The 21387-nt window shown below is 40.0% G+C and overlaps 1 protein-coding gene and 1 long non-coding RNA gene across 4 annotated transcripts in view; one reads left to right on the top strand and one right to left on the bottom strand.

Annotated features, from left to right (window-relative positions):
* Positions 1–398: 398 nt before the first annotated feature.
* ppp2r2ba (protein phosphatase 2, regulatory subunit B, beta a) overlaps positions 399–21387 on the bottom strand; it is a 50639-nt gene continuing 29650 nt past the window's right edge. For all 3 annotated transcript variants that reach the window (XM_088430703.1, XM_088430702.1, XM_088430704.1), the window contains 4 exons: positions 11540–11709; positions 7846–7937; positions 7631–7754; positions 399–4825 (listed from right to left, as the gene is read on the bottom strand). In XM_088430703.1, coding sequence (XP_088286829.1) covers positions 4670–4825; positions 7631–7754; positions 7846–7937; positions 11540–11709 — 542 coding nt within the window. In that variant the 3' untranslated portion in view covers positions 399–4669. The remainder of the gene's footprint in view (positions 4826–7630; positions 7755–7845; positions 7938–11539; positions 11710–21387) is intronic.
* On the top strand, positions 8867–11724 carry LOC148414177 (uncharacterized). The gene is made up of 3 exons (XR_015867549.1): positions 8867–9153; positions 10567–10803; positions 11113–11724. It is a non-coding gene; the product is annotated as an uncharacterized LOC148414177 (long non-coding RNA).

Here is a 21387-nt window from a genome sequence, read left to right as displayed (position 1 = left end):
CATCATACATGACAAATAAATTGCAATTCAGCGGGAAGGTTACACTGATGTTCATGACATGATGATCAGCCATGAAGTAAGTAAGAGTATGTCGCATAATGTACAGCTGTGTTTGTATTCCAAATAACACTACATGGCTCTGGCTTTCATTTGAGGATATTTAGCGGCGACTTCACAGCTAGCTAGAATGACAGTCCACTGTTGGCTTACTTTTATTAACTATGAATATTTTGGCTGTTGGAAAATGAAGCTCGAGCATTTAGGTATGTTGCTTTTGTAGAAATCCCAAAATGGACATCCCCATGCAAAAGTCATATTAATATAACTTTTCAAATATTCAAAATTAATATTCACGATATACTGTATCCCTAATTATATTGACAGATAGAATCACAGGGTTGGTTTGAACTTGCAAATCTTTATTTACATTTTTTTTTAAATTAAAGAAAAGTCAAGTAAGCATAAAGACTGCATGTTCATTTGTATTATTACATTCTATGCCATAAAAGTTCCACAAATCAAGGTTGTACTGTTGAAAGTAAGCATATGTACAGTATGAACTCCCTGATTTGACAGTTTATTTAGACATTTTTATTTAGTGCTTTATCTCTGTGGACGCTGGCTCTTAAAAAAAAAAAAAAAACATCCAACAGGTGCTAAAATCCAACCTGCATCATGAGACCACACTCCCAAAATCCATTAAAAAACAATCTCAGATAAAAAGATGGGGTATGAAATAAATTGTGACTGCACATAGTGCTTTAGAAGAATTCAACACCTGAATACCGATCTTAAATAAATTGCAGTTCATCAGGACATTGTATCATGCAAAAATTTACTTTTTGATTTGTGTTTGGTGATGTGTCTGTTCAGCCGATACCCCCGGTATGGTGTATTAAATGCTGCTGCCACAGGTTGAAACCCAGTGATTTGATTTTCTCCACACTCTGGACTCTACTTCTCAAAGCAGACAGCAGCGACTGTGCACCTTTCTTGAAGCCTTGCTGGTTGCAAAATTTCGGCATGTAAACAGCCTTATTTCAGCTAGAAAAAAAAAAAAATCTTGATTCTTGCTGCATTTTGATGAAAGCAGACAAGTTATTTGGTCACCTGGGAACTGTGTAAATCATGAGAAAAAATGCATTCTTTTCATGGGACAAGGTGTAAGATTTACACTGTTTTTCATTATGGACCGCAGGAGGTGCTGCATTTGCCATTATCCGTAGCTATTACAGACATGGCAGCCTCTGAAGGAGTGCCACCACACATGTAATATAATTGAATGATAACTAGACCTACAATTATATTTAAAACATAGTGTTGGTCGCTAAGAACACATTTATTTGCAAGTTTTTGAAATTTCTAATCATTTAATTCTCTTTTAATGAAAAATTCTTTAAATCTTACACGTTGTCCCTTTAAGTAAAAATTTCAAAATGTCCTTTTCTTCGTATCACTTGTCCTACTATGTGCTTTCATTTCAAGTAGGGGTATGAGGTGGCTTTACCATGTCACTTGTAAACTGACATCACATTGATGACAGGTTTGAAAGTGTTCTCAAAATGTACACATCACGGTGTTAAAATTCCCTGAAGTCAGCATCATTCTTGTTGTCTCAGGTATTGCTTTACCTTAAACAATTTTTATTCATGAAAGAAAGAAAAATGAAAACAAAACTCCCGCGTTAAACTATTTACACCACTTACTCATACCCTGTCCAATACTTACATCCACTATATTGCCCCCCCCACCACCACCACCACACACATACATACATCCAAAGAAGGCACCACATCAGGGTAACATACTTATCAATGAGTATTGAATACAATGATTTAAAACTAAAAAATGTGCAATTCCTGAAGAAATTGAGTCTGAAGGCGTAAGTAAGCGCTGAAGGGAGAGGCGTTGGAATGGTTGAATGATGTTGAATGTTTGAATGGATAGAATCTGTGAAGAAATGTGAATATTACAAAGTTGGAACGGTTTGAACAGGCCAAATAATGATAGACAATACAAGGGAAATACTGAAAAAAAGTGGAAATTGTGTGGGTATTCAAATTGCAAAAACATTAACTAATCGGTGAAAAAAAGTGTATGGCAGTGGAAAGAACAATCTTTGATGATGTACGAACGGTTTGAAAAGGCAAACTAATGTAAAAGATACAAGGGAAAAACTGAAAAAAAGTGGAAATTGTGTGGGTATTCAAATTGCAAAAACATTAACTAATCGGTGAAAAAAAGTGTATGGCAGTGGAAAGAACAATCTTTGATGAAGTAGGAACGGTTTGAAAATGCAAACTAATGTAAAAGATACAAGAGAAAAGCTGAGAAAAGTGGAAAGTGGGTATTCGAATTGCAAAAACAGATTAATAAGTGAAAGGAAGAGAATGACAATGGAAAGAACAATCTTTAACATATAAAGTTGGAACATGTGAATAGAGATACAAGGGAAAACTGAAAAAGTGGAAATTGTGTGGGTATTCGAATTGCAAAAACATGAATTAATAGGTAAAAGGAAGTATATGGCAGTGGAAAGAACAATCTTTAACATATAAGGTTCGAACGGTTTGAAAAGGCCAAATAATATAGAAGTTACTGGGTAAAAACAGAAAAAAGTGGAAATTGTGTGGGTATTTGAATGGCAAAAACTTAAATTAATAGGTGAAAGGGAGTGTATGGCAGTGGAAAGAACAATCTTTAACATATTAAGTTGGAACCATTTGAAGACTAAATAATATAGACGTTACAAGGGAAAAATTGAAAAAAGTGGAAATTGTGTGGGTATGATGGGAATGACCCATAAGGTGATATGAACGAGCTAAATATTGAAAATATGACATGTGAAAGCTGTAAATATAAAAGCTGTAAATGTAAGCTGTAAATGTAAGAATCACCCTGTGTTAAATCAATGGGATTTTTGAGGTGGAAAACAGGGAATCGTGAGAAAACGATAAATAATTGGAATGAGAAAAATGGAAGCACACTTCTCAAAAATAAGTCGAACAATATGAAACTGGAACGTTGTGAATCGGATTAACTTGGGAATGAGTTGGAACGCATAAAATAAACGGGCAGAATAAAAAAGTGGAATAACATATGTGAAGGCTTTTGCACAAATAGCATGACGCCACAGACTAAAGTAGAAAGACTGACTGCCTGTCACACATACAGTCTCTTTTCATGCCCTTTGAATTTGCAGCAGTGAGGATAAGCGGTTATAGAGGGTTTTCACGGCGCGTCATCAGCCGCGTCATAAACCCGGAAGCCGCCATCTTGGAGGTAGTTGGTACCATAACACTGCATGGGCACAACGTACATCTGCAACATCGTTCGGAAAAATGGTCAGTTATTGCCGTGTTTCATGTTACACAAATCGAGCAGACCGAGAAAAACGTTTAGACTATTACAGGCTTCCAAAAGTGATCAAAAATCAAGGAGAGGAATGCCAGAAATTATCGGAGGAAAGGAGACGCCTGTGGTTGGCAAAGCTTAACCAGGATCTGAGAGGAAAAAATCCGGACAACATCTGAATTTGTTCCACTCATTTTTTTTTCATGTAAGAAAATATTGATTGCAAGCAACTGATAACAGAGTTTTTAATGCAATGATGACATTTTAATAGTAACTTGTAGCGTCTCCCTGACCCATCCAGACGCCATCTGGTTGTAAGCCTCCAAATCTTTGTAGGATTTAAGATCTTCGGCTGTGTATGGGCTCGGTGAAAAAAAACAAGTAGTTGACTATATCTGTATATGTAATTGTGGGAAGAATACGTAGATCATCGTTTATCCTGGATGAGTCAGCCAACTCATATGGATCTACACTGCCGATAAACGGTAATTTTTCCACATACCGGGCCTTCTCTTGTGTTCTGAATCCTTCAATGTATGCCTTTGCATCCGCGACAGGCTTTGCTAAGGTATTTTTTTTTTTTTTTGTCTCAACATTGATTATTTACTTTAATAAGTCCCAGATACACAAGATGCCAAAGCACTCCATTTGTTGAGTCCCTCCATAATGACAGGGCATCCGAGTTACCCCCCACAATGTGACGTCAGTGAAAACCCTCTATAGCAGGGGTGGGCAACTCCAGCCCTCGAGGGCCGGTGTCCTGCATGTTTTACAGTTTTCTCTCCCTAACACACCTGATTTAAACCATTAGCTCATCAACAAGCTCTGCTGGAGCTTGAGAATAATCCTAATCATTTGATTCAGGTGTGTTTGAGAGAGAAAACAGGAAAACATGCTGGACACCGGCCCCCGAAGGCCTGGAGTTGCCCACCCCTGCTCTATATGAATGGATGAAGTTGAGCTGTCCTAAATAATGCGTCACTTGCACTCCAGCAGACTGAAAGAGAGAAGGCGCTCTTGCTCCACATTCTGTTCATTGTATCCTCACCTTTTTGTTTCCAGGCGCTTGCTACATCTTGCTGCTGACGCAGCTATACTCTTTTTCACTTTGTCCATGTGCGCATGGCTAGAATAAACTACATAAAACCCTTGTCACTTCCCCAAAGAATCCAAAACGCGTCCAAGAAAACCCTGCACATTTTCAGTGCAAATCAGGCTAGCAGCAACAAAAGCCTCAGGAAGGTGCTGAATGCGCATCAGGAATCCGTACTGCTTTCCTGTTAGGATCAACACACCCCACATGTGTCTTCATGCTTTAGTTGACCTTGTCTTGGAAGATGTAAAGATTATTTGTGGCCGCTACGGCAATGATGTTCTCGTGCGGGTGCCACGTGGTGTGAAGGATTTTTTTGCTGAAGTCTAAGCTGTCCACGCTGATCTCATCTTTTCTGCGTTTGCCGCCCACGCACACCTGCAGAACAACACCACTCATCAGTTTGACAGCCCTTATGTAAAGAAAGGGTCATACGTTTGGAAACATCTGCTAATTCAGTGTCTTATCATTTATTTGAAGTGTCCTGAATTGTCGATTACTACTTAAGTCATTGACATCATACCGTACATTTCATAGAGTATATACATTTAAACCCCAAATACTATTAGGTCTCAGTCTAGACTGAGTAACATTTACACTTTAAAATTTACACTTGGATGAGAGGAATTTCCGTCCATCCATCCATCCATTTTCTAGATATTTGTTCAGAGTAAATTCATGGGTATTTCTTTTTTTTTCTTTGTCTTTCTTTTTTTAGACAAGAACCAAATACAGATTTTGATTAAAATGTACTCTAGAGGTTTGCTGTGTGTAAAGAAATACTGGTAATTATTCGGTAAACAAAAAATGTGAATTTAAACTGGATAATAACATTACATTTTAAAAGTAAATAGTTTTTATTCATAATTTTAACTGCTATTGGCCTTAGAGACTTTTGAGCTATCACAATTGCACCTCCTACATCCACCATCATTCCGAAACACACACACACGCACACACACATAATTGTAGTATATATATGTACATTATTCAGTGGTGGCCCGCCAGCAAGGCCTTCTCTGCTGGCCTAATATAACTTGACATGATCATAAATATAATAAACTATAATAATTAGAATAACTAAAAAAAGTCAATTTGATTTTAAATTTATTTTATATATATATATATATATATATATATATATATATATATATATATATATATATATATATATATATATATATACACACACACACACACACACACACAAAATTATTCTTCATATTCTGTTCTCAGCAGGGTCCTCGAGGGTGCATGGGAGTTCGCCCAACCAGTCTATATGCTTTGTGGACTTGGAGAAGGCGTTCGACCGTGTCCCTCGGGGATCTCTGGGGGGTGCTTTGGGAGTATGGGGTACCTGACGCCCTGATATGGGCTGTTCAGTCCCTGTACGACCGATGTCAGCTTGGTCTGCATTTTCGGCAGTAAGTGGAATTCGTTTCCAGTGAGGGTTGGACTCTGCCAAGGCTGCCCTTTGTCACAGATTCTGTTCATTACCTTTATGGACAGAATTTCTAGGCGCAGCCGAAGCGTTGAGGGGTCCGGTTTGGGAGCCTCAGCATTGCATCTTTGCTTTTTGCGGATGATGTGGTGTTGTTGGCTTCTTCAGGCAGTGACCTTCAACTCTCACTGGAGCGGTTCGCAGTGTGAAGCGGCTGGGATGAAGATCAGCAACTCCAAATCTGAGACCATGGTGCTCAGTCGGAAAAGGGTGGAATGGGCTCTCCGGGTCGGGGTTGAGGTCCTGCCCCAAGTGGAAGAGTTCAAGTATCTCGAGCTCTTGTTCATGAATGAGGGTAGGACGGAGCGTGAGATCGACAGACGGATCAGTGCAGCGTCATGCGGACTCTGCACCAGTCTCGTTAGTTTGATTTTGTCCACCTGTCTGGTGATACATTTTGTCCATCCAGTTTTGTTCCGGTTCGGTCCTGCCCCATTTGCCTGCTAAAACTTCCTTTTTTGAGCCACATATTTCTCAGTTTTCCGGCATTTTTTGGATCCCTCTCCTTCCTCCTCCCAACTTACCAGAAGGTAAGGCCTAGTGTAAAATGCATGGACTGCCACTGGTTTACAAGAGTAATCCATTCCACGGTTGGGATTGTAACGTAAATTCGCCGTATGGTGCGCAATCCAAACCTATGATAATTAGCTAATGCGTGTAAAATCCCATGTAAAAACACAAAAATTGTATATACATATTATAAATTGGTGCTACTTATAAATAATATACATGTATAAAATTAAACAACATAATAAATAAAAAATATATAAAGGATTTATTTACCTTCAAAGTGATGTGACGAGCTTGTTATAGCCATATTTCCTATTGAGAGTAGCCTAGCATAGGCTAGCTTAGCCTTCTTCAGCCTTATCTCCAGCTTTGTTTCCATACTAATCATCTTCTTACTTCTCTCTTTAACATCACTAGCAATCTTGGGACCTATGGTTAACTAATTCAAGTTTAAATTAAGCACTAAAACGCATAATAAATACAATATTGAAAGCACTCACACAAAATAAAGTGTTTAGGCAGCCATCTTTGTGACCCCGTGCACCCACCAATAGCAGACCAGCATCTTAGTGACCCGTGACGCCTACCAATAGTAGACCAGTATCTTAGGGAGTCGTGACGCCGACCAATGGGCCAGCATTGTAGTGATGTAAGCAGTGACGCGTGTAGTGACATATGAGCACGTTGCCCCGAGTAGACACGCGCCACACTGACCACCATGTTTGAGAATTTTTTTTTTTTTTAACATGTATGTCGTAAAGCAAAAAAAATGAGGGGACAAAAAACGTCGCGGTCCACATCGTAAGGTGGAATAAATGTCTGGCAGGGACGTCGTAACCCGGGGTCTACTGTATACAGCATATATAGAGCACGAGAGAGAGAAGAGAAGGCGATATAGCCTTTCCAAATCATGTTCAATTTACCACAGGTGGTCTCCATGTTAATGTGGTTTCTTAGTTTTATGGGTTTTTTTTATGCATTGTCATAATGGGGTATTGTGTAAAAAAAATGTGGTAAATTTGGAAACAATTTGGAACGAGGCTCTAAGATAAAATGTGGGAAAAGTGAAGCGCTGTGAATACTTTCCGGACTGTATGCACTGTACAGTATGTTTTGCTTCTAAGGATAAGTCTCATCACTGTACTTGAGTCTGCCAGAGGTGTTACATATACCTTGCGAGGCTTGAGTATGGCTCGAGGCTTGCTGTTCTCTCTGGATGCTTCCAGCGTGACATCCCGTTTGGTGTTGCGATCAAACATTCTGAAGAAGTTGTTGTAGGAGCCAGTCATTATGACACTAAGTTGGGGAAAGAGAGAGCAAAAAACATGAATGTTTGTAGAACTTAAAGTCTGAGCGTAGATGAATGTATGTATGGAGCTAAGCTCACCTGTCTGATCCATTCCAGACACACTCAAACTTGTCAAAGATGCAGTCATTCTCATAGAGGGAGCAAAGTTTGCCCCGTAAGTAGTCATGAACCTAGAAAATAAACACAACAATTGGAATATCTAAACCTAATCCCATGGGACACAAGCATGGTGGAATGAAATGTATGCACTACTTTATACATAGAGCATTTTTTTGCTGGAGTGTAGGACCTGAAGCAAGGTTTTTTAAGACAGTAATTGTTACCGTGATTATTTTGTGTTTGTGTTGGTTGGGTTTTGTTCATGTTTTTAGTTCATGTTTTCTGGTCCCCTTGTGTCAGTGTCTTCTTAGTTTGATTGTGTCCACTTGTGTTCGTCAGCCTGTTCCCTTGTGTCAGCCAATCAGCTCCCTGCACTACTTGTGTCTTGTCCAGGTGTTCATTGTTGTCTTGTCAGTTTTGAGTTAATTTATTTCCTCTTTCCATTCAGTTCTTGCCGGGCCATTGTTGTTTTCATCACATAGTACATTTCTGTGAGTTCTAAACTATTTAAGTCTTTTGTAGTTAAGCTTATTTTTTGTTTTGGTTGTTACTTGTCAACAGTTTGTTTTTCTTGAATTCACAATGTGTGTAGCAGCAAACGGCATTTTCTTGTCTAGAAGTAAAGCTACATTTTTCAATAAATAACAATATGAACTGTTGACTTCCAGCACCGCTCACAAGGTGAGCGTGCACGCCAGTGACCCCGTTGGGGTACGATATGAGTTCCAGCAAGTTAAAAGGCCTAACTCATCTGGCATCCCAGAAACAAAGACTTGAAATAAGCAGGTTCTCATTTTTGATTGCAATGCAAATCTTAAATTCTGCATCTGATGTAAATACATAACACTGCTAAACTGAGAAAGAAAGTCATAAGTGATTTTTGAGCAAGCTATGACAAGCATATGCAGGCTGAACAATAATATAGAAGGGGCACGTTCCCACTCTCATTGTCTTACCCGCCTGCTCAGGTCACTCATGTGCACCCACGTTTGCAGGGACTGCCGGGTTGCAGATGGTGACTTCTGAAGGATTGGGCTGAACGTGGACTGGCTCAAAGTTAGGTGCACCTCGCTGTGACCTCACGAGGTTTGGAAACCTCACGCCTGCCACGGCTTATGAACAGCTCGGACAAGTGAGGGGACTACAGGTGAGGCTCTTTGCCATCCACTTAGCGCCAGAGTCCGGGCGGGTGGTGCTGGCGTACATGCTCGCCAAGACTCAACACTGAAAATCAACCCAGAGGAACAGCCTGAACGCACACCAATGTGAGGCCCGGAGTCTGTGAGCGTGAGTATGCTCCATAAAGTCGATGTGGTGTTGTGGAGAGGAGTGTAATGTCAAAATTCAGAGCTGAGAGAGCAAGCTCCAAGCAAGGGAGGCCTCCTTAAAGGCATAGTGTGTAAGATGTAGACCGTTTTTCATTACAGACAGCAGGAAGTACTGCAGGTGCTGCATTTACCATTGTCCGTAGCTATAACAAACATGGCAGCCTACGGAGAAGTGCCACCCCCCATCTAATATAATTTAACCCTCCTTTTATGTTGCAGGTCAAACTGACCCGTTTGAAAGCTAAAGTAAATGAATACATAACTTTTAGCAACCCTGCTTTGCTTATGTATAATCAACATATCAGTCAACAATTGCATTTGTATGCATTTTTATAATAATCCCTTTCAAAATGTTTTCTTAGCAGATTACACTCAAAAAAGTTTTTTAGATAATTACGAATGACCCCGAGTCAAATTAACCCAGGATGTCATTACTAATACAGCGAAACAAACAGAACACAGGGGTATAAATTAAGCACTGTCTGTTACTTTGGGTTTCTGCATGAGAATACCTGGAGTTTTTCCATTGTGTGGATCTATGCGCAGAGGTCCGGGTCACATTGACCCAAAGACATTATTGCTCTTCTTGAGATGTGACCATAAGTCACAGGTTAAAAGAAAACATTGGAACTTATTCATTTCGAATTCATTTGGGTGACTAAATGCATCCGGGTCAAAATGACCCCAGGACATTATTGCTGTTCCTTGCAAGCAAACGTAACAGGAGGGTTAATGATAACGAGACCTATGATTATATTTAAAACATACTGTTGGTCATTAAGAACACATTCATTTGTAAGTTTTTGAAATTTATAATCATTTAATTTATTCCTTTTCAATAAAAAACTGTCTAAATCTTACACACTGTCCTTTTAAGAAGCTTCTTATTATCTTGGAACTAAATACATGTCCACGTAGGTACCGTTTGCAACAGGGTCAGAGCTAGATGTTGGCTAGGAGTGGTCGACCACTCGTCAGTCACCCTCACAGCTCGAGTAAATTTTTGATATCTGTAGTTTTTCTGCAATGCATTCATGCGGTTTTCTTAGATCACTGGCAGTTATCAATATAACTGCAAGTTATTTAAATCAACTGTGTCATTTCAATTTATACACTAAAATATATATTTTTTAGTTTTATGTCATGAAACCACCCCTAACTGAGATATTGTGACACCCTGGCTCTGGGCCTGCCCTGCAATGTCTGTATACCCCCAAGATGGGAAGCAATGCTGTAGATCATATTTTTATCATTGCTACTGTATTTATTTAACAATTTAGCTTTGCTGTTGTTTCTGCTATATATGGTATGAATTTAATACAAATTTGTGTACATCCATCCATCCATTTTCTATAGCCGCTTGTCCCCACAGGGGTCGCAGGCTTGCTGGCGCCTATCTCAGCTGGCTGCGGGCAGTAGACGGGGGACACCCTGAATTGGTTGCCAGCCAATCGCAGGGCACACAGAGATGAACGACCAATCATGCGCCCAATCACATCTAAGGACAATTTTGTCCAATTCACCTGCCATGCATGTTTTTGGGGAGTGGGAGGAAGCCGGAGTGCCCGAAGAGAACCCACGCGGGCTCCACCAAGAAGGCCGGACCCAGGTAGATTTGAACCGGGACCTTTGAACTGTGATGCGGACATGCTATTCACTGCGCCCAAATTTATGTACATAAACAAGACAAATAATTGTGAATGAAGTATCATTATTGTTTAAAAACCTTTGCTTCAAGTCCCTGCAATTGTTGCAAATATTAATGTATTAGTTTTGAAAAACAGTGATCCAGAAACTGTACATAAAACGTGAGTTTTGCGGGTGATAAGCAAGTTTTATTCAGCTTCATATGTATTTTGCCTTGCTTGTGTTTTTGTTTAATGCCAACTTTTTGAATTATGCCCACACTTTTCCACAGCTCTACCTTACAAGAGGACAACCAAGCACCAAAAAAATTGCACGTCCACAAGCTTGGCTTTGGGTAATCTCCACAGACCTGTGACGAGGGTGAGACAGGTAGCAGGTGGAGAGGAAAGTGGGCCAACAAATCCCTTGAACCTTTTCAATCATGATCTGCCCTCAGATAGCTTTTTCCTTGATCAATCACTGAGGATGGGACCTGTGTCACTCGCCACAGTGGTTGGTTTTGTCCTTTATATTGAATCAGTAGCTTTGCTATCTGTCCTCTCACAAGCTGGTGCTCAATAAGCACTCTCTGCATGATTGCTAGATATGGGGCAGTCATAGCGTGACAGTGAAATAAGATTATCTTGAGCGATTAGTTCAAATCAATACATGGTGATTGCATTTCACTCCAATGTTGATATGGTTGTGCAAATGAATACCTGGAAGATCTCAAGAGGCATGTTCTCCATTTGCAAGTCCCAAACCTTCACAGTGAGGTAGTCCCTCGTCATTAAGTAGCGGCCATTATGGCTGAACTTCACATCAGAGATGGATGAGATTATTTCAGAGAAGAAGGACCGTGTAGCAGGATCTTCTGGCTCCTCAAAGTCTACAAAACACAAAAATAAATATTTAAAACGCAGATGATTGGTCATTGCATCTTGCTAAAATTTTAGTGTGGAGGCGTCAGCCATTGAAAATATGAGCACAACAACGTGGGATATTCTGCAGCTGCTGCACTCATCAGAGTATTATTTGTGTGTGCGCGTGCGTGTGTGCTCGCGTGTGTGTGTGTGTGTAGGTGTGTGTAGGGGGGTGTGTGTGCGTGCGTGTGTGGTTAGGAAGACAGCAACGGTTCAGTTCAGCATGATGGGTAAATATTGGTTATGATTCATATTGATTCTGGCAAATGCTCCTGTGCACACAGAGGAAAAGACTCAGGTATTCCATCCTGACCTGTCTGAGCTGTTATTGTTGTGCTCTGCTGTTTATCATCCTCTTATGCACTGCCACAATTTCTTACCACTTTCGTGTCTAACGCAGCCCCTCCCATTATTGTTCACCTCCAATCTTCCTTCATGCTGTGATGTACCAGTGGGGAGTCTAATGAGGGATACGGAGGGAGGGATGGAAAATGTACGGGAGGGTTTAAAAATAAAAAAAACAAACAAATCAATGTCGAGGAGAAGGCCCATTGGAGCCCCGCAGGATTTACGTGTGTGTCAGTGGTGCATGTTTACATGCATGTGTGTGTGTCCTTGGCTATCTCTCCCTCTACCCCCCCCCCCCCATCCTCCTCCAGGGGTTGCTCTCTTTTTCTTTATTCTTTGGCATTCTCTCCCTCTGTTTATCTTCCTCTCACCCGTTCATTCATCTCATCGCTTACATTGATTATTTAGAGTTGTGCGCATGTGGGTGTAAGTGCCCTCCAATTAGTATGCCTTTTTGTATGTGCGATACTTGGAAAATTATTGTGAGGAAACAGAATTTGTGAGGCTACCAATGTATTTTTATCTAAGGGTCAGTATTACCATTCCTTTATAGTTTGAGGGGAATACCTGCCTGGAGTGCATGTGTGCATATGTGTGCCTCACATTCACAATTCCAACATTTCTAATGCCCAATCTTGGACTAATCCCTCAAGACAAACCCATTTCGCAGTCACGCTGTGACTGCACCATGCATCTCAACAGGTTTTATTGCGATGCATCGTTCATCCATTGGTGGAAATGGCATACATTATTGGAGAGCAAGGTGTGTCCATGCAGGCTCAATTTGATTGTTCTCCAGCTATCGATTCTCCCACTTAAAATGTCAATGTATTCATGATTCATTCAATTTAAGTGCTTGATTGCTATGTTAATCCTCAAAGACGTGGCCGTTTATTGTGTGAGACAAATATTGGGATTTATTGATTGGTTATCACTGGTGGCATAAAGAATGTATGTGGTCAGATGAAGCCAATCAGAAAAAATGCGCAGTCAGTTGGGAAAGTGGGACTTATTTTCACTTTAATGGCTCAGACAAACCTATTTCATCTCATAACATTTTGATGAAGGTATACAATTTTACAATATAAAAAAAAAATCCTTATGAGTGTATTCATCTAATCTAATACAGTATATATATATATATATATATATATATATATATATATATATATATATATATATATATATATATATATGACAGGCTCTAATTGTCCTCAATAGTATGCGATACCCTCATAATGATTTGTTTATTTTTTTGTAGAGGCCTTCTCTGCTGGCCTAACATAACCTGACATCATTATCATAATAAACCATACAAAATAACTATTATGAAAGGAAATTTCATTTCAAATTCATTTTTATTAAATATATACAGTGATCCCCCCTACTTTGTGGTTAATGGGGGCTGTCAACCCCCCACAAAGTCTGAAACCCGCAAAGTAGGGTATCAGTTCCTAGATTTCTATGTACGCCCCAATATAGCCACAGTAACCATAATCAATCCTTTTTTTTTTTGTATTTTTTGCCTATTTTATTTCCTTTCTCCTCTTATTTAACATTACATTATCCTTATTAACATTATTGTATATTCATTAAATAACTAATATTACTTAGTTTGTTGAGAATTTGTTCTCAGGACTGGTTATCTTCAGCAAGACTCCGGTGAAAGAGTACACAAGTTATCACGTTGAACTTCACATTTATTTTGGCTCATGTATGATGTATCATGTAGTATCTGTTGAATAATAAATCCACAACAATCTTAAAGTCAGTAAACTAACGTATAAACGCTTAATCTATGAATTTACAGTATTTTTAGATGACATTAGCGGGTTAGCAACAACTAATAACTACTGACTATAAAGTGCAACCTCTACACAAACGAACACATAAATAGAATAAACACTCATCGCTTACTAAACATAGGCAGTAGCGTGCGTTATCAACATAAATGATAAATTATAAATATGAGCTTACGTTGTCATTCACTACGTCACCGTAACGAGCCGAATGACGCACAGAGAACGTAAATCAGGAAACGGAAATGCAACGCGACCCGACAAATTAAAAGCATGCATTTCAAAATAAGAAAAAAAACGTCACGAACTCTAACGCTTGAAGAATTCTAAACATAGTTATTAACTAATATCACTTTATCTGACAATACAGTACTGTATAATGTACTTTTTTGCTTTTTTTTCAATTTTTGTACATTTTTGCACATTTTTTAAATGATTTTTTATTTTGAAATATTTTTTATTTTTCCTGGAAAAAAAACGCAAAGTACTGAGACCGCGATATCTGAGACCGAGAAATAGGAGGGATCACTGTATTCATATATTTTTTATTTATAAAATTATCCTCCGTGTTCTGTTCATGTCATATCATATCCATTTGGTTACACTCCTTATAGTATTGTAGCTTCAAGTTGAGAGTCTTTAGAATTCAGCTAATTTGTGTTCCCAGGCTGTATGTAAACTGCCTTAGCCAGAAGCCAGGGCATTCGCAAGGACACGGCGCAGGCTTCTGTGCAAGCACAGATGTGAGCAGCCCGTTTAACTTAATAGACACCTGTAATAGCCAACCAAGTCATAAGATCGCCATCTAGAGGCCTTGTGTTATGTGACGTGAGTGGATGCTCACTGCAGGAAGACGGTGGAAAGCTCAACAAGCAAGCTATGCGGCTGTTGTTGTTGGCTTTGCCTGCTTGCTTTAGAGGCGTAGTGTAGCTATTAGCTAACCTGTCCCGAATAGGCCATATTTATGACTAGGCTACGAGAGGCGTGAGCTAACCCTGGCAACGAGTTCTGCTGGGAATGCCTTTCATTTGCAAAGGATTGATTTGGTGTTTGGAGCTACACTGGATTTGAAAACTTCAATTGTTTAACCAATGCCGCAACGAGAAACCAAAGCACGGCTGGAGACACGCGCTACGGTGCTTTCAAAAAACTTTTGGAACACCCGAGGGGATGCACTGTACATCTCAGTGCCAAGAGAAAGAGACCTCCATAATGAAAAGGAAAAATCGGGAGCTATTGAAATGAATGATCGGTTGATACCGCCGTTTGTTTTCGTGAGTGCAAGCCTTTTCTTTATTGTTTTATTTTTAATATGTTAGTGTTATTTTATTTCATTCATATACAATTAATAGTAAAGAAATTAAATGATGTTCTTCTTATATTAATTTCGTGGATATTTATTACAATTTTTATTTTATTGTATTTTTTTTTAGGTTTTGACAGCATCACGTATAATGACAAGTTTTAATGGCTGATGTGGGTGTATTGACATTTAAAAGCTCGGGAAAATAGCCTGTGTAGCCAAGTAATGCGTACGTGTGTGCATGGGGGTATTAATTTGAATCTGACATGACAGAAGGCATACGTGTGGAAGTCACGGCCTGCCATTGGAATTCCCACTTCACTCTCAAACTCAGACATTCTGACAAGTTAGCAGTTGTGAATTCTTCCCCTTAGTGAAAATTCATACTTTGAAGTCAGAATGTTGACAAGTCAGAATTCTGACTTCTAAGTGAGAATTATGACATTTTCTACCACTCGTCTGGACGTATTCAAATCAGGTGCAGCAGCTTCAGTCGGGAAGCTCAGACCTCCCTCTTCCCAGCCACTTCATTCAGCTCCTTCGGGGGAGATCCCCAGGCATTGTCAGCCCAGCTGAGAGAAATAGTATCTCCAGCGTTTCCCGGGTCATCTAGGCATCTCCTCCCTGTGGGCCTTGAACACCTCACCAGGGAGGCGTCTATGTGGCAGCCAAACCAGACCCTCCCAGATGACCGAGCTTCTCACCAATCTCTCCGGAAGAGCACAGGCACCCTGCAGAGGAAACCAATTTTGCCCACTTCAGTGCAGGAATAGTATGTCGTACAGTGATCCCTTTTTTTAAAATGTGAAAAGTCTTCATGCTATACATATTATTTAAGACAAATATTACTGCAGTGCACATACTTACTTAAGTCTTAAATTATTAAACCTTATACACTGCACAGTAGGTCAACAGTTACCCCTTTCCTTTAAAGTCTCGCGTAGCTGCGGTCATTTTATCAGTGGCCCCAGACGTTGAATTAAAGTCAAATAAAGTCAAATCTGTACATGATCAAACATGATAACAATGGAGAATTTACTCCTGAAATAACATTTTATTATAAAAGAAATCTAGTTAAGACATTTCCAACAATCTGGTGAACGTTGTCTTTGATCCTCTGCCTCTCCCTCCTGCCTGTCGACCACAACGTATGCTGGGGTGCATTTCAGACAGACACGGCATGTGGACTTGTAATCTACTCCCACCCCAACTCCCGCTTTTACACCCACAGAGACATGCCATGTCAGTCATAAAACGCACATGCAGTTGTTGTCGAGGCAGTAGGCACATGCACACACACACATTGTCAAGGCAGAAGCAGAGTGAAACCAGACCGTTGGAAATCTCTTACCTAGATTTCAATTATAATAAAATGGGGTTTTTTTCATACTCATTTTTTATTGTTTTTAGATAAAGGTTACAGTATAACATAGCGGAGTACTTACATACACAACTTTAACCCTCCTCACCCCACCCCACCCCCCACATGGGAATTTGTTAACATAACAATAGCACACAGACAGATACATTCAGTTTGTCCTCAGTAGAATATCCTTAACTCTGGTGATTGCGTCCTGCCAGGCTTGTTTAGTTCTCGGTTTGGCACCGCTAGTTCTTGCAGATGAAAGTTCCATGAAGAGAATGTTCAAAAATAGGTGTAGCCAGTGTTCAGAAGATAAGTCATGTGGTGGAAGCCAAGCCTGTACGACCATTTTCTTGGCTGCGGTCAGACCGGCAAGCCAAACTCTCCTGGTCTTCTCAGTCAATACAATTTGAGAGTCATCATTCAGAAGGTGCAATGCGGGATCCATGGTTAGCCTAAAATCAATTACATCTGATAATATCCGTATCACCTTTTCCCAAAAGTTATAAATCTTGGGGCACTCCCACATTACATGCATAAAAGTTCCCACTCTATTTTGAGAGCAGAACATACAGAAAGGGTGTGGGGCCTGGCCCATTAAGTGTCTAATTCTGGGCGTAAGATATGCTCTATGAGCCATCTTCACGTGGATAAATTGGTGATTGGGATTGTGTGAAGTGTGGGTTGTCAAAACAAGTGTTTTCCCAGTGAGCCTCCCAGTTTATCTCTCTACCCCCAGATGCCAATGAGCGTCTCCATTCATCAGTGTTAGGCTTTGGAGGTAAAAAGGAGGTAAGTCTGGAGTACAGAAAGGAGGCAATATTCCTAGGAGCCATACAAATCCACTTGACTATTGGATGTTCTTTCAACTCTGAACCCCAAGTCACATTATGCGTTTTAAGAGCTGATCTGAGTCTAAAATAGAAGAACAATGAATGCCTAGGAATACCATAACGTAAGACCAGATCACTGAAGCTAAGTAGAGATTCTTTTCCATTTACATCTTCAAGAACCCATATACCTTTCTCTGCCCACACATTTTGAAGAAAAGGTTTATTACCAGATAGTAGATTATTATTACGCCAAATAGGCGTGTGGACTTATACCATTTTGTTGTGACTCCCACTAACTTCTGAACTCTTCTAAAGATCTGAAGCATGTACGTTAGTATAGGGCCATATCTCAATGCACAGTGTTTAACAGAAAGACCAGAGAATAGAAAGTCTTTAAGCCTGATGGGGGCAACTAATTCCTCCTCCATTCATTTCCATGAAGAATTAGAATTTGGGTCTAACCAGTATTTCAAAGAGCGAATACAAAATGACCAATGATAAAATTCAAAGTGAGGAAGTGCCAAGCCACCATCTAGTTTGTTGCGTTGAAGCGTGGTTCGTTTAATGTGGGGGCGTCTACCATTCCATATGTATCTTGTAAGTAGTGTATCAAGTTTAGACCAGTAACCAATTGGTGGGGACAACGGCAACATAGAGGAAATGAAATTGATGCGGGGCAATATATTCATTTTGATTACAGCAATACGAGAGGGCACAGATGCAGGTAGAGTTGTCTTTTAACGTCCTCCTCCACCTTCCCAAGCACAGAAGTGTAATTCAAGCTGACTATGGTTGGAATAGAGGGTCGAATCAGAACACCTAAGTATTTGACCTCTTTAGTTAAAGTCATAACAGATGGTAGGACCAATTGACCCCTATCTTCATTTAATAGCATCAAGGCAGATTTTGTGAGATTTATTTTGAAACCAGATAAGGCACCAAAATTATTAAGCACTTCAATAGCACTGGGAAGAGACTTCTGCACATCTGACATATATAGTAGAGTATCATCGGCATACATTGATACTGCATGGATAGTCGATCCGATTTGGATAGGAGAGATCTGTGTACAGTTCCGAATGTATTGTGCAAGAGGTTCTATTGAACGATTAAAGATTAAAGGAGACAGGAGGCAACCCTGCCTCGTGCCACGATTTATTGTAAAAATGTTTGAGATAACACCTCCTATACAGACCCTAGCGAGGGATTGGCATAAAGTACTTGAATCATTCCTATAAATTTTGGGCCGAAATTGAATTCTTTAAGAACACGCCAGCCACAGATAAATGCCATTCGAGCCTGTCGAAAGCTTATTCGGCGTCAAGAAAGAGAAGACCACATGTAGAAGGGATTTTATGAGCTTTGTCCAAAACGTGTATCAGACGTCTAATGTTATCTGCAGCCAAGCGGCCCTTCATGAAACCGGACTGATCTGGGTGTATAAGATCCGACAGGACAGTTTCCAATCTAGTGGCCAGTACACGTGAGTAAATCTTAAGATCTGTATTGATAAGTGATATCGGCCTATAGTTTGCACATTCTGACGGATCTTTATCTGGCTTGGGGATAACTGAAATAAGTGCAGTATTAAAATCTCTGTGAAAGTGCCCCGATTCAACAGCAAAATTTATAGCGTTGAGCCAAATTGGTCCCAGGGTATCCCACACAGCTAAGTAAAGTTCAACCGGCAGTCCATCTAGACCTGGGGCAAGGCCTTCTCTTCATACTCTTTAATGCCAAATTCTCTTCATACTCTTTAATGCCAAATGTAGTTCTTCCAGTGAGATAGGCTGATCCAGCCGTTCTGCATCCCCTGCTGATAACGATGGGAGATTCAAATTTTTGAAGAAACCTGTGCAGTCTTCCTCCGCCGGATGACATTCACTAGAGTATAGTTTAGCGAAGAAGGAGCTGAAAGCTGTATTTATTTCAGAAGTAGTTGTTACTGTAACTCCTTCAGCTTTTCTGATTGAAGTTATCGACCAGCTCCTTTCTTGTTGTTTTAAAGTTAAAGCCAGCAAGTGACTAGGCCGACTACCCTGCGAGTAATATTTGTGTTTTGTGATGTGCATTAAGTACTCCACTCTATGTCTCAATAAATTATTCAGTTCGGCTTGGTGTGTTTTTAATTCTGACTCCAAATTTTTATTATAATTCTGTTTAAGTTGGTTTTCAAGGTCTTTACATTTGTCTTCCAGATTTAAAATTTGTTGCTGTCTGTTTTTCTTCAGATGGGAGGAAAACCTAATTGCATTGTTCCTGAGGCAGCCTTTAATGGCGGCCCACAGGAACATTGGGTTCTCAACTCTGCCTTTATTTATATCTATAAAGGATATTAGTTCAGGTTTTAGTTGGTTAAGGTAATTTTCGTTCTGCAACAATGAGGCGTTAAATCTCCATCTATTCGCTCTGTGCTGTTTAATTATGTCAAATTGAAAAGTCGTTATGATAGGGTTGTGGTCTGAGATATGTCTAGGAAAGAAGCTCATAGAGGAGGATGCCGAAATTAGTTCGTTAGAGATAAGTAGGAAATCTATTCTAAAGAAGGATTTATGATACGGAGAGTAATATGTATAGTTTTTGGAGGTGGGATTTTGAAGTCACCAGAGATCTACCAAATTCAAGTCTTTTGTCAGGTTACACAGTGCTTTTGAAGAAGATATCTGGGCATGGGTGGCAGAAGTACTGGACCTGTCTAGAGTGTTATCAAAGACTGCGTTCATATCAGCACCAATAATTAAATGATACTCATCTAAGGATAAAAGATCCTTTGTAATGGTTTGGAAAAAGGCATGGTCAAAAATGGTCGGAGCATATATACTAACAAAGGCAAATTTCCTTCCCTCTATTGAAGTGCAGCAATATGCTAGTCTTCCCAAAGCATCAGAGTTAACTTTAATTATATTTATATTTAAATTGCGCCTCATTACCACCGCTACTCCTTTCGTACTGCTTCCATCAGAAGAGGCTACCACAGTCTTAAATCTCTTATTTTGTAGTCTTAGGGTATCAGCGGGCTTGAGGTGAGTTTCCTGTAGTAATGCTATATCAACCTTTTTCCGGTAAAGAAAGTCCAGGACTTTTGACCTTTTGAAAGGAGAGGTCAGCCCCCTAACATTAAACAACATCACGTTATATTTATCTACTGTCATTATTGAGGTATGGTAAGAATAGACTGAAAGATCTGTAGCAAGTTTTCCCTGAGTCAAACACATTCAAAAAACAAACTGAGTTGGCCCATTTGTCCATGCTGCAACTATACCTTCCCATGTGGAAACCCGTCCTGAACAACCCCCCCCCCCCCCCCCCCCCCCCCCCCCCCCCCCCTCCACTCTTACAGTAACTAGAACATGTAAGAATACCCCTTGTGCAGCCAGGGCACCGAACAGGCCCTGGTCTGTCACAGTCCTTCTTATTAATCCGTGACATCATCACTGGTTTGCACACTCTTAGAGCTCCGACATATGCCCAAATAAAATAAATACAAATTAAAGTACCCAGAAAATAAATGAAACCCCATTTGAGAATACATAAATGAAAATGAAAAAGAAAATACCCTCAACAAATAACAGTAACTTAACACATAAACATTGTAAGATGTACATCGTTTGTAAAGTGAGGGAGAAATTTCACATTAAATTATAACCTGTTATTTCAAACCGGACCTTAAGTAGATTTTAATCTCCGTGTATATTCACTATCAGACAGTCATTTAGCAGATAAGCAAGCCGGATGGACAAACAGCCTATCCCTGTTATTACCTGACGAGGTGGTTTCATAATCAAAGAGATTGGATGAAAGCATGGGCGTCCTCCGGTGTTTTCAAAAACTTAGTCTCTCCGTTCCAGGTAACTTTCAGGGTTGCAGGGTAATGAAGAAAGGTCTGAATCCCTTTCTCCCTCAGCTCCCTCTAACCCCTCACCGCAGTGAAGGAGCTCCGCTTTTTGGCCGTCGTAGAGGAGTAGTCGGGGAAGAGGCTAAGTGTCGTTCCGTCATCC

This window comes from Hippichthys cyanospilos, chromosome 13 (genome assembly GCF_059441005.1).
Source record: "Hippichthys cyanospilos isolate Australia breed blue-spotted pipefish chromosome 13, RoL_Hcya_1.0, whole genome shotgun sequence".
In the NCBI taxonomy this organism is placed as follows: domain Eukaryota; kingdom Metazoa; phylum Chordata; class Actinopteri; order Syngnathiformes; family Syngnathidae; genus Hippichthys; species Hippichthys cyanospilos.
Note: the sequence above shows the minus strand (reverse complement) of the source record. Positions and strands in the feature narration are given on the sequence as shown.